This window comes from Pocillopora damicornis, chromosome 7, assembly GCF_964200805.1.
Source record: "Pocillopora damicornis chromosome 7, jaPocDami1.2, whole genome shotgun sequence".
NCBI lineage: Eukaryota > Metazoa > Cnidaria > Anthozoa > Scleractinia > Pocilloporidae > Pocillopora > Pocillopora damicornis.
In genome coordinates, this window is record NC_142676.1 from 25,129,636 (window position 1) to 25,143,282 (window position 13,647).

Genomic DNA, 13,647 nt, shown 5'->3' on the forward strand with positions numbered 1-13,647 from the left:
AGGTCTGAAACATACTCTCTTTGCCCACGAGAAAGAATTACTTTCTGCTAGCGAAGAAACGCTTGTGCCGAAGCGCTTAAAATGAGCGCCTTCTCGCAGGCTAGCGTGAACCGAGAGTTTGATTACACTCGTGTTTGTAGAGGCAAGACTATTATAATTCAATTGCAAATCAAATCATAACCTGGACTTTTAATAGGTGTTCGTCATCCTATCCACAAAAGTCACGACACTCGTCTAATCATAACGAAGAAATTCTTCTACTGTCTGATGAGAAGAGGGCCTCTCGGCAACGTAAATACATTCTTTGTTCTGTAAGGTAGCTACAGGCTTGTTGTAGAAGCGAGTAAAGCCATTTTCTGTCAGCCAATTGCGGACTTCCTCGTCATACTGGCTTTTGAATGTGTCTACGTCTCTTGCCAGCACAAACAGGGTAATCTGTAAGTTATCTGTGACCACGGAGTACTGGTAAAGACCTTCACCAAAAGTAGGAGGTCCTAGTTTTACCACCCAATCTGTTAAGAAAACATTCATTATATTTATTGCCAAGAGATGGCGGAATGACGAAAAATTTTTTGGGGAAGGACATGGCTTTCGGGGGGGGGGGGTGACATGGTTCTCAGCAGGAAGTGAGGGGGAGTGGCCGTCATCAACAAAGTACAGTAAAGAAAAAACTAAAGAAAAGCAGGGACAAGGAAATTTTGTGCGATCGCACAGCATGATTGTTAGAATCGTTCCCTCCCACGTCAAACCTGTGGTGTAAAAGTGACAGGTTACTTGCTTTGCCTGACAGCTTCGAATTGACAAACACTTACACGGAGCGTCAACAGGTACTCCTCCAAGATGAACTTTGAGCTTCCCTGGTTGGTTAGGGTCGGGTATGTAGGCGTAACCCGTGATGTTCTTTCCCTCTCCGGTCGGTGTACGGAGTCTTTCACTGTTAAGAACGCCCACTTTTCCATCTTTCTCAAGTGTATCTAAAGTATTAGCAGTAAGAGCAATAAAAAATTGGACTTCTGTTTCCAGTGGTATGCTTTTATATGCCGTCTGTAAGCATAAATGTACACTTACAATCCGCTGTCACACATACTGCGTCACGCTCAAAAGTTGCCATGACTGAGGGGTCGGCATACATCTATTTAAACGCAGAAAATGAGACAGGAAGAACAAAAAAAACAAGACGTCAATATAACAGCATTTATGAAATATTTACACAAACCAACATGAAGAATTCATTACAAGAATCGCGTGATGTAATAGAGCACGGTATATCATGTGCTTTCATATACTTGGGTCTACCTTTAAAAGAACATCTTCACATCCCGGCAGCCTTCAACTACCATGACATCACATAACTCTGCTCGAAGGCAAAAAACTAGCAGCGCTTGCAAATGAGCTCTGAGGTTTTTAATAAGTCTAGAATCTATAAATGCAGTACAATTATTGTAAACAACTCCTTCCTGTTTTGTATAAAGGCTTTGTTACTACGCGCTACACAAAAAGTACTGTGCCTCGGGTTACCGTTAAACCATGCGTTCTGTCTGAAGTATGGAACATGAAAGGATTTTATTAAAAGTAATTAGTTGCTTTCAGTTGCGCTGTAGCGTATAAGGTCATGTTCAACAAGTTGTCTTCTATAGCCCTCATTCAGGCTCGTCTCGTGCTGCGCGATTTAACATGTTTGAAGGAAATGTTAGAAGGCCTGATAAATTCTACTCAAAAGTTGCAAAATATACATGATTACAGAGAAAAAAATCGGTAAGAAGTTGCATAACAGAGCCTTCTACCTCAAGATATCGATCCTACAAGCTTTACCTATTACGTAATCATTAACACCAAAACGTACATACACACATTCTTTACCTGATACCAGCGACCGAGGTATTTTGTTACATTCAAAGAGGGAACGGTGTCTATCCCAAAAGCACAGCTGAAAAATACAGCAACTAGAAACACAGTGTACTTCATGTCGACTTCTGAACGGCAATGCTACAAGCCAAGCACTTCTAAATGGTTACGGCGCGTGTGTGAAAAGGACACAAAATTGGTCACTCTGAGGTTTATACGAAACACTATGTCTAAATAAGGTAACATGTAGCAGTGACTGTGCGGCCCGCCTCCCGTTGTATTTTTTTAAATTTTCAATCCACTGGGGCCAGGTGGGGCATTTTCCCTGATCATTGAGCCGATAGCGTGGTTGTAGTTATTTCAAAATCCAGTAAATACTCTTCTATTGTATGTATAAGTACGTATGTCTGTCAGCGGCTTTTCGGAAGATTTCGGAGCAATCTGACGAAGTGAGACTGTCGAAAACACCTCGGGAGTGATTCAAACTCCTTTTTTATAATTCATACTTGACATCGTTTCATTAAACATCACCTTGGAGTTAAAGAAGAAACCGGGGGGGACAGTTAAAGCCTACTGGCTGAATTATTTATCGTATATTTTTAATGTAAACACAGTGAAAAATTGAAATTTTTATTACATCGACGGCAGTAGTGTCTGTAGTTGCAAGAGATTATCGTAAATCAAGAGCGAATCAAATAATGATTTAATTGCTGTAAGCGGAATTTTTATGATAGCTGTGATAGAGTGTACCAAATCTTTTCAAATGATAACTTTGACGTTTCGTGGCTACGAGTCTTATCAACATTTAAACCGAGATCAAGTTTTATAACGTTGACCTCTCCTCTGAATTGTGGTTTAGACTGAGGTGTATCAAATCACATCTTTGATTTTTTATTTGCTATATTTCTTTTCATCTTCAAAGCTACAACTGTGGCCGAAATGTCTATTCATATCGAAGAAATTCTTTCACTGTCTGATACGGAGAAGGCTTTTCAGCTCCGTACAAACATTTCTTGTCCTGTAATGTGGCTACAGGCTTGTTGTAGAAGTGAGTAAAGCCCTTTTCCTTTAAAAAACTTCTCACTTCCTCATCATATTGGCTTTTGAATGTTTCTACGTCTCTCGTCAGCACAAACAACATAATCTGCTTGCTATCTGTGACCACAGAGTACTGGTAAAGACCTTTTTCACCAAACGTAGGTGGTCCTAATTTTACAACCCAATCTGTTAGGAAGAAAATGTATCCGTTAGCTTTTGCTTCTCAGTAAATACATTATTGATTTCATTTTTTTTTACCTTCTCGCATCGGTATGCTAGCGACTGGAGCACAGGCTACAGTACCCAAGCATAAAAGACATTGCGATATCGATGTTTTGCAACCGGCTTTTAGTGCAGTTGTTTGTAATCATTGCTTGCTGTCTTGCGGTATTCAGAGATCCCCAGTCCCTCTCGTTCGTTCGTTCACGTTCATGATAGTTCGGATCGTTCCCTCCCACCTCAGACTAACCATGTATGTTACGTTCAAGGGAAACGCTGCATCCCTTTCTTTTCGTAATAGCTTAGCGTCGTCGACACTTACATGAACCGAGGAAAGGTACGCCGTCCAGATGCAGTGTTAGCTTTCCTGGTTCTTTAGGGTCGGTCATGTAGGCATACCCAGTGATGCTGCTTTCCTTTCCTGTCGGTGTGTAGAGTCTCCCTCTATTCAGAACTCCTATTTTTTCATCTTTTCGGAGTGAGTCTGAAAATAATTTTGGTAAAAAAAATTTTAAATTGGGCTTTGGTAACCAGTGGTATGCTAAGCAATCTCTTCAAGTACGAATGTTCACTTACAATCCGCTGTCACGCAAACTGCGTTACGCTCAGAAGTTGCCATGACTGCGGGGTCGGCGTACATCTGTTCACACACAGGGAAAACAAAAATAAAGAAAGTGAAATTGAAAGGACATCAAAGAGAAGGTGTTGATGAGAAAATTTCACTCTATTACACCCTAGGGAGAATAATCGCGTGATGTGCATGCGCACGCAAGAAACGTGAATCAAAGATTTACGATCCACTTTAACGTGACTACCAGCCTATTACATAACACTGCTCAAAGAAGAAAAACGAGCAGCATTTGCTGATGAACACAGATACTTTAATTTTTCGCCAGACTTTGACTACAGTACCTGGATTCCACTTATCACTGCCGAATAAATACTGTAAAGAATTACCTTTCTGTAAATAGGTCTTGTTAACTTCCTGTTGGCCTTTACACATCAGACGAAAGTACATATCAAACGACGGCTTTTTGCAAACTAGTGCTCAATGTCTATTGTATGGAACATGCAGTATTTTTTGGGTTGACATTTTGTTTCCCTGCAGAGCATAGGGTCATACGCATGTATTCGACAAGTTTGTAACCTTCATTCAGGCTTGTATCGGCCATGTCATGCAGTGCGAATAAATGGGTTTTAAACGGCATCGTTTATGCATAATACAATCCTAAAATGTTTTTGACATACGTTATTGCACAGTTGAAACATTGAAAAGCGTTGCGTTGAAAAAGACTTCGTCCCTCAAAGTAGTCCACAAGCTGTACATGCAGTTACATAATCATGAACATCACAGTACACAGCTTTACCTGATACCAGCGACCAAGATATTTTGTCACATTCAAAGAGGGAACGGTGTCTATGCCAAAAGCGCAGCTGAAAAATACAGCAACTAGAAACACAGTGTACTTCATGTCGACTTCAGATGGGTAACGCTACAGGCTGAGTGTTAAGAGTTCCGCTGCCCGTGTGAATAGGACTGAATATTTGATACCCAGGGGATTATATGAAAACACCATTCTAAATATAGTAACATGATGGTGCATAAGGATGGGGAGACCCGCCTCCCGTTCCATTGTTTTCAATCCAGTGGGGCATTCTCACCGTCGATTGAGCTGTTGGCGTCGAAGATAGCCTACGTGTAGCCGATTCCTTCCCCCTCCCCCACCCTCTGACCCTTGGGAGGGGAAGGTACGGCTACACGCAGGCTACGTCGAAGATCGTTTTTGTGGTTAACAAAAAAATGGAAAGGCCATTAACTACTCTGCTATCCGGTTTGTAAGAAAGTAAGCTTGTGACTTTTCGGAAACTTTCGGAGTAACCTGACGACACCTCAGGATTTACTTGGGACTTGCTCGACCTCTTTCGTTCGATTTCATCTTTAATACACGAATTTTGATCCACAAAAACTACTTGCTTACAGTTCATACTTAGCGTGGTTGCTTTAGTCCTGGTCTTCGAACATGTTTTGCATCGCAGAAACTTTCATGTCTGTTGGTAATTCATTCCACATTTTCCTAAATAACTGCGTAAATTTGCTAGTCTCTTGCAACGATGGTCTGGAATGAGCCGTCCACAGATTAATTTAGTAGACTGGGAACTGAGCATGCCCTTGAAGAATGCAAACAGCTTTTTGATACTGAACTAGCTAAGGGCACTACTTGCTCCTGGCACTAGTAAAACAGTGGACTGATTAAAGAACAAAAGGAAAGAAGTGAACAATCCCATTTACGCCTACCTTTCGTGACCAACTTCAACAAAATGAAAAAAATGTGACAGTAAGATAAGTGATACGAAGTGTGATATGGTGCATCGAAACATAGCAAAGAGGAAAGCTAGCTTTAAAGAGCTTTATATTTGTGCTCCGTTTTCTACCATCGACGGGATGTCCCGAACAACTTGACGGTAAACTGATGAAGAAATCTAACAACAATGCATACAAGAAGTGCAACTGGCCTCCAATATGTCGCAAACCCTCGTGAACAGAACTAAATAAAAAATGAATTGTTTAAAAAGATTCCAATTCACGCGCGAATAAACATGGAATGAATGTAACATGAGTGCCCTTCAATTTATCATTGAATTTCTCTTCGTCCCCTCCTCGAAACGGAAGATACACTTTGGACTTCCTGTTTTCCCAGAAAGGATGAATGATTGACAACTTGTGGAAATTTAGCGTAATGCGGTTGCGAAATTCATTGTTGACCATGCATATTAAGAAAAACAGTGTAACACCAGCGGGAATTCGTTGTAACTCAAATTAAACAATTACGAAAATAATTTGTATTCGTGTCCTTTGTCCAGATGAGGAAATGACTACCTCTTTTTCAAAAGGAATGGGAATGAAACATTGGCTTCTTTGTACTTGATTAGTACATACATTGGCGTGACGGTAGAGTTTAAAAAGGCTTGTCTAGGAGAGGTTGCGACGTTAAAAAGCTCTGTTTGTTTTTTCTCATCCATAATGTATTTTCTTTCATGGAAACCTTGGAGGGAACGGAAAGTCCCGTTTAAGTGTAGCGAAAAATGGGTAATAAGCAATCCACGATGCAAAAAGTGTATGAAGCTGCTCGTGATGGTTCTTCTGATCTGACTAATCATTTAAAGCGGCTTAACAGTGAAGAAAGGAAAACTGCTCTCGATTCCAAGACCAAAGATGGCGACGAGAATACAACTCCCCTCATAATTGCTTCTCGAAATGGAAACCTAGACTGTGTAAAGATTCTTTTGAGTTTCAAAGCAGATGTTGAAGAACGAGGAACTGTGAAAGTTAACACCGACGAAGCCGTTGAAGGTTGCTCTCCTTTGTGGGCCGCTGCTGCTACTGGTCATCTAGATATTGTGAAATTGTTAATCGAACACAAGGCGGACGTAGACGGCAGAAATGCAACAAATTCGACTCCTTTGAAGGCTGCTGCTTGCAATGGAAATCTTGATATTGTTAGTTGTTTAGCTAAGAACGGAGCTAATGTAAATGCAAGAGATGAATTTGAGAGTACTCCTCTGATGATAACATGTTACAATGGTCATATGGATGTTGCTTCCTATCTAATCGAACATGGCGCAAATCACCATTTGCAAGACAAGACTGGAGACACATGTCTTCACTATGCTGCAGAAAAAGGTCACACCGAAGTTGTCGGTAGGCTTCTTTCTCTTGGAGTAAAAGAGAGGCAAAATAAGAAACGTTTGACCCCACTACTAGCAGCCAGTAATGAAAGCAAATATGAAATGGTCGAGTATTACATCAATCGACCCGAATGTACCAAGGAACAAAAAATTAACGCTCTCGAACTTCTTGGTTCCTCTATTGCAAATGATCCTGATTCTTATGACGTCGAAGAAGCATTCAGTTGTATGAAGCGTGCAATGGAAGAGAGGTATCAGGACCCGTCATGTCCATTGCTTAAAAAGAACATAAAACCTGTGGAAGATTATGAAAATAGAACAGAGAGTCAAACTCTTGAGGAACTTTCTCTGTTAAAAGATGATAACCATGCTATCCACATGGAGGGACTCATGATCAAGGAGAGAGTCCTTGGAATTGACTCTGCAGCACTTCTGAAGGATATCAGATCCTATGGGACTGTTCTAGCTGACTCTGAGCATTACGAACCTTGTATTGGTCTGTATAAGCGATCGATGGAAATAGCCATGAACTGTGATGAACCTATTACGTACGAGCTTCAAATGTTACCATGGCTTTTTATATTGACGGCCCTGGAACAACGGTGCTCAAATGGAAAACACATTAAGGCAGTATTCAAAAAACTGACAGAAAAACTAGAGACTGGGAAATTACAAGAGGGGCAAGAAAATGAGGAAAACGAAAAAATGCTTTACTGTTTTCTAAATCTTCTATTGATATACACCAAATTTGAAGTTTTAGAGGATAACGAGGATGAAATGGAAGAAATAATCAACTCTGTTCAAAGAATTCTGCGTTTAGACATTCGTAACCGCGATGGAAATACATTACTGCATCTAGCGGCATTTGATGCAAAAACTACGGGAATTGTGTGCAAGCCTCCCTGCGTTAAAACCACAAAGCTAATTTTACATGCAGGGTGTGATGTGAATACCGTAAACTTTGAAGGAGAAACTCCTCTTCATTTGGCTGTGACTTTTACGCCGGGGGATAAACAGGTGGAGACTTTGAAACAAATGCTGGAAATATTGCTCGATATCGGTGCAGATACAAAGCTTGTAAATAACAAAGGTCAAACACCACTGGAATGCTGTGAGAGCGACGTGGCTCGAAGGATCCTGTCAGAGACAAGAGCAGTGGGTGCCATGGACGTCGTTACCAGAGATGTAAGAAAGTTTTAAGTTCTGAGAGTTCTTTCGTCCGAAAAATAATGATAACATTTAATTAAATTCTACTTTTTTTAAACTGTTATCCGTCTCCTTATAACAGAGAGCACTTTTGTCGATGGGGAGATCTATCAACTTTGGAAACTCAATCCAAAAAATTCATTTTGTACAGTAAATATAACAAAATTTGAATTTGCATTTATATCTTTTCTAATCAAAGAAGCTCAGTACATTAAGTTAAATTTACTGCAAATTGGAATAATAGTAATAATAATGATGATTATGATAATAATAATAATATCCGTGCTGTTGACTGTTTTTTCAGTCTTTATCTTTCGATTTTATTCCTGTACTTTGAAGAGTTATCATGAGATAACTACCGGTGCATCATACGTTTATGGCTCCAGGCATCTTGTTTGGTGTAATTTAGCTATACAGATGATCGAATTTCAAATGTTATTTAAATTATTGACTTTTAAACTTGGATGTATGTGCATTATTAACATCTGATATGTATTTTCAGCACCATGTATAAAGAAACTGTTACTGTTACTATTGTTACTATTAATATCATTATAAATACTCATAATGATTCTTATCATCAAATCATTTTTTGTTCTCACCAAGGACGGAAAAACTGGTAGTGAAACTGACTCTAAGAAGTCTCAGAAGGAGAAATCAGGTGAGTTGATTTTCATTAGAGGTGAATTTGTCATGATGAAATTTTGTAATTCATCTGCTATGGCGCCGGTAAGTGGTAGTTTCTTCACCGCAATTGCTTATAAATAGACATGTTGAACCTTATTATGAGCTGATAGTCGACCGAAAGTAAGGCCATTAACCCGTCGGCTCCGTAGATGACCCAATCAAAAAGCAACCAGCAAAGAGGGAAGGCTTTCGATTGTTCCAGCTCTCAATTGGTTCAGGTGTTTTTACACGTTCACATGCTTATTTTCATTACTAAAATCCAAAATGATTGAAAGGCCAAAAACTTTTACAAGATATTACAGATAAGTTATTTCGACCTTCAGTTGTCACTACGAATTATAAATTATTATAGAATCAAAGGCCTCTTAGAGCCAGCTCATTCATGCTATGGCTTAATGTTAAGTTTGTATTGAGTTCTTGGACTTGTTGAATTTAGGTACAGTTGAATTCGGTTCATGTTAACTTTCAAGACTTTAGGAGTAAATTTTATTTTATTTCTGGGCAGTTGTGTGATAAGAAAACTTGTGCATTCGTCGTGATGGGAATTGGAAAAAAGGTTGTGTGGGCTGAAGGTGGGATGGGCAGAGGTCGTAAGGCGAAAGAGTCATTTTTGTTGGTGTGTGTGTGTTTGTGGGGCGGAGGGTGGGCTGAGTGGGCATAATCAGGCATCCAATGTTGCTCTAGCAGCAAAATATTAGTAACCCTCATCTTTCACGGTCATTTGTACTATTGTGAAATACTCCTTACCCGTTTCTTGATATCTTTTGTTTTTACCGAAGCGGCCATTGCATTTGGTTTTAAAGAAAGCGGCCACAATCGTTCTTAACAGAATTACACGTTCACATGCTATTTTAACAGAATAGTCCAATTCTCACATGATAATATTTGCATAGTCACCAAACAGATGAGAGATAAAACCACCAGAAAAGCAAACAAATGGCCAGTCACGAAAGGAACGCTTCGCTTTTCCGTATAAAAATTGGCCGGTCGAGCTCCAATATTTCGGTTCGGACTTGAGGCACGCTTGAACAAAAACAGCAATACCAATCCGGTCGGTACAAAATGTACATTGCAGACTGCAAACCGGGTAAAAAATGTAGACTGCAGACTGGGTACAAAATGCAGACTGAGAATTTATGTTTTTTTCGTGTGATTCGTGATAATATGTCATCTTACAACTTACCGAGCGTCACGCAATCGCTTTTCCGTGATCATCTTTCACGATTATTTACACTACTGTGGAGTATTCCTTGCCCGTTTCTTGAACACAATCGTTCTTAATGTGTGGAAATGAACCCGCTACGGGTTCCCTAGGTGTAAGGACTTAACTTAATTAAAGCTTTAAATTGATTAATTAAAGCGGGAATCCCGCGCGGGAAAGTTGGGCGTTTTCGCAAACACTTGTTGGTTGGCTTTTCTGCGATAGTAAGGGCAGCGTGTCTTTTTATTCTTTTGTAGTGGAGTCGTTAGATGGATGCATCAGTAGCAACACTAAAATAGTACCTCCTTGCTCACATTTTGTTTTTTTATTAGGTGAACGAAAACTCTCCCATGACCAGAAAAATGGCCCCGCTGACTCGGAAGAGCTAGAAATAGATGAACTGTACTTTGACACGGACAGACAATCGCAAGCGAGAGGGAAAGAAACCGTAAATTCGCAGAAACCGTTAACAAGGGAGGAGGATCAAATGCAAGAAAGACATAAAAAAATGACGGAAATGAACCAGTGCGGGATCCGTTTCCAAGCACAGCTGCAAAAGAAAGAATTGGAAGATGATAACCTGCCGAGGGAAAAAGAAAAACGAGAGGAAAGTTCACAGAGAAAATTGTGCGAGATAGGAGAACACGCGCAGTTACAAGAGAGCGAAGAACAAGAAGTTAAGTCCAAAAGACAACTGCACGAGATAGAGAGGTATATAAAAGACGCACAAGTTGAAGTAACTGGAAGTGGATTTGATGAAGGAAGAGGGGGAAGATTTGTTCCTGAAACCGAAAAAGACCCAAATGAGAATTTTGAAAGGGAAACGACAGAGATACCAGGTAAGAGGATATTGTTGAGGAACAAATAAGTTAATAAAAAAAGTTGTAGGGAAGACTTGCGAATTCCGTTATGAGCTTTAAGGTAACAATATTAGGTAACAGAGAAGAACTGAATATATTACATATATATTTCACACGGGTAGCAGGCTAGGTGCCAAGTAATCGAAAATAAAGTCTAAAATGATTCAGTTCCTAAGTTTAAACGTTTTTTGATATAAAACTGATTCAGAGAGAGAGAGAGAGAGAGAGAGAGAGAGAGAGAGAGAGAGAGAGAGAGAGAGAGAGAGAGAGAGAGAGAGAGAGAGAGAGAGAGAGGAACATGTTTTGGGTTTTAGGTTCACGCTCTGTGAGACAAGCTGAAAAATTCCTTGTTCTATTTTCATTATCTAAGGAATATTCAGGGAGTTGACACAGCAGCTGGAAAACGTTCAATCAAGAAACAGAGATGGAGAACTGAGGGAGATGACACAACAGTTGACTGATGTCCGGAGGCAACTACAAGAGAGAGATGGACAACTAACAGAAAAAGATCGCCAGCTAAGAGAGAGAGATGGAGAACTACATGACAGAGATGAACAGCTAAGAGAGAGAGATGGACAACTGAGAGAGATGAGAGATCAGTTGACGGATGTCCAGAGGCAATTAGAAGAAAAAGATGGACAACTGAGAAACAGAGATGGACAACTAAGAGACAGAGATGGAGAACTACAAGACAGAGATGAACAGCTAAGAGAAAGAGATGGACAACTGAGGGAGATGAGAAATCAGTTGACGGATGTCCAGAGGCAACTACAAGAAAGAGATGGACAACTAAGAAACAGAGATGGACAAGTTAGCGAGATAACAAAGCAGTTGACAAGTGTCCGAGGGCAACTACAGGAAAACACTGAAGAATTTACTTCTTTGGAAAGACTGCTGAGGGCCAAACAGCACGAAATAAAGGAACTGGAGACGTCTCTTTCAGCAGCTCGAAGGGCGTTAAAGGAACGTTCACGCCATCAGACCCCTGATTGGGTCATTCCACGTGATCAGATTCAACTGACGGACAAATGCCTTGGAAAGGGAGGCTGGGGAAGGGTCATCGAAGGTAAATACTGTGGCTGTGCTGTCGCCGTCAAACAGATACACGAGTTGATTCTTTCTGATCACAACCGTAGATTGTTTGAGCGAGAGATGAGCATCGCCGCCAGATGCCGCCATCCTTGTTTGTTGCAGTTCATTGGGGCAACAAACGATGAAGGAAGTCCTTTGTTCGTAACAGAGCTCATGGAATCTAGTTTACGAGCACTTTTAGAAAAGCGGCCTCTTTCTTCACTTGAAGTGTCTGTCATTTCTTTAGATGTTGCTCAAGCATTAAATTACCTTCACTTAAAGAAACCATCCCCCATCATTCACCGCGACATCAGCAGTGCCAATGTGTTACTGTGGCGGCAAGCCGACCAATGGCGAGGCAAAGTGTCAGATTATGGCACGGCTAATGTTTTGCAGCAGACCATGACAGTTGGTCCTGGTGCTATGATATACAGTGCACCTGAAGCGCATACTAAATACCAAACCGTCAAGGTATGTCTGAAATTTGAAAATTGGAGTTATATTTCTCAAATGTTTGACTGTGATTGCTATGAAGTTTATTCGTGATAGGATCGAAAATTAATCTGTGAAGCGCTGAGGACAAAAAACTCTCGTCTGATATCTTACTATAGATGGACCCTCATCCTTGGTAAACTGGTCGGATGCTTTATGTAATATCAGTCTGTAGGGAACATGCTGCAGGACAGATCATGAGAAACTCAACTTTAACCAGCTGAGAGAAGTCGAACCTATTTCTCCCTTCGCTGAGCTAAAATGAGTGCAATGCTTGCATAGCGACGAGGCAACGTTCCTCTGACGTAAGCAGACTGCTAACACAAAAAAAAACAAAAACAAAAAAAGAAAAGAGAGAGGAAGGAAAAGATAAATGAAAATATAGCAATTTAAACTAGCTGGCATGTTCATGCATTTTCAACTTTTCATTGTTATTTTCTTTTCGAGCTTAGGTTGATGTGTACAGTTTTGGAGTTCTCTTTTGTGAGATTTGCATCCGGGAACTACCGGATCCTGACAGGCGCGACGAGCAAGTTGCCATGGTGACAAACCGTATGCTTCGAGCTCTTATTCGGGGATGCCTGCAACAAGATGCTGATGAAAGACCAAGTATGGAAGACATCATTGGTGAACTCGAACAACCAATATAAGATTGGTTTGGAAAAGATCTGCTTTCTATCTACACTTACAATCGAAAAGAAGAGAAACATAAAAACCTTCGATCTAAAATGGCCTGTGTAAACTGGCTTTTTCTTGGCTCAGTGCGAATATGCTTTATTGTAGGACTTGCTTTTTGAGACGCCGAACGTTTCATCAGCCGAACTTGGAAAGTTGAACCAGCTTTGATTTGCGTGTTGTTGCCTTTTCATGACCATTCCAATTATCGAGTCACTCAAAGAATTTAAGGACTTTTCGGTTGAAGAAGACAAGTAACGATTAGTTATGCAATTGTTAGTTACACAAAGAGTTCGGCACATGATAAGTTCGGCATCAGAATTAAAGTTAGCTGTTTAAAGTCTAAATCCTTTGCAAGCTAGGCGAGAAGAATAGTGTAGGTGTTCAAGACACGAGACTGTCAGTTTATAATTCATACTTGACATCGCTTCATTAAACACCACCTTGGAGCTAAAAAAGAAACCGGGCGGGGGAACAGTTAAAGCTCACTGGCTGAATTATTTATTGTATATTTTTATTGTAAACACTAGTGAAAAATTGAAATTTTTATTACATCGACGGCAGTAGTGTCTGTAGTTGCAAGAGATTATCGTAAATCAAGAACGAATCAAATAACGATTTAATTGCGGTCTCTTTCAACTAACTGTCTAACCGGGATTTTTATAG

The 13,647-nt window shown here is 40.3% G+C and overlaps 3 protein-coding genes across 3 annotated transcripts; 1 reads left to right on the forward strand and 2 right to left on the reverse strand.

Moving 5' to 3' along the window:
• Nucleotides 1-169: 169 nt before the first annotated feature.
• Nucleotides 170-2,221, reverse strand: LOC113667227 (uncharacterized). The gene is made up of 4 exons (XM_027183031.2): nt 1,861-2,221; nt 1,069-1,132; nt 813-974; nt 170-512 (listed from the first exon to the last, which is right to left on the reverse strand). The coding sequence occupies exons 1-4, from the start codon at nt 1,963-1,965 to the stop codon at nt 235-237; spliced, it is 609 nt and encodes a 202-aa protein (XP_027038832.2). The 5' UTR covers nt 1,966-2,221; the 3' UTR covers nt 170-234.
• A 238-nt stretch (nt 2,222-2,459) lies between these two features.
• Nucleotides 2,460-4,683, reverse strand: LOC113667226 (uncharacterized). The gene is made up of 4 exons (XM_027183030.2): nt 4,470-4,683; nt 3,679-3,742; nt 3,425-3,586; nt 2,460-3,069 (listed from the first exon to the last, which is right to left on the reverse strand). Exons 1-4 carry the CDS (start codon nt 4,572-4,574, stop codon nt 2,789-2,791), a joined length of 612 nt encoding a protein of 203 aa, XP_027038831.2. The 5' UTR covers nt 4,575-4,683; the 3' UTR covers nt 2,460-2,788.
• A 416-nt stretch (nt 4,684-5,099) lies between these two features.
• Nucleotides 5,100-13,604, forward strand: LOC113667224 (uncharacterized). The gene is made up of 5 exons (XM_089211825.1): nt 5,100-7,974; nt 8,602-8,656; nt 10,216-10,722; nt 11,114-12,285; nt 12,759-13,604. Exons 1-5 carry the CDS (start codon nt 6,187-6,189, stop codon nt 12,954-12,956), a joined length of 3,720 nt encoding a protein of 1,239 aa, XP_089067951.1. The 5' UTR covers nt 5,100-6,186; the 3' UTR covers nt 12,957-13,604.
• The last annotated feature ends 43 nt before the right edge of the window (nt 13,605-13,647 follow it).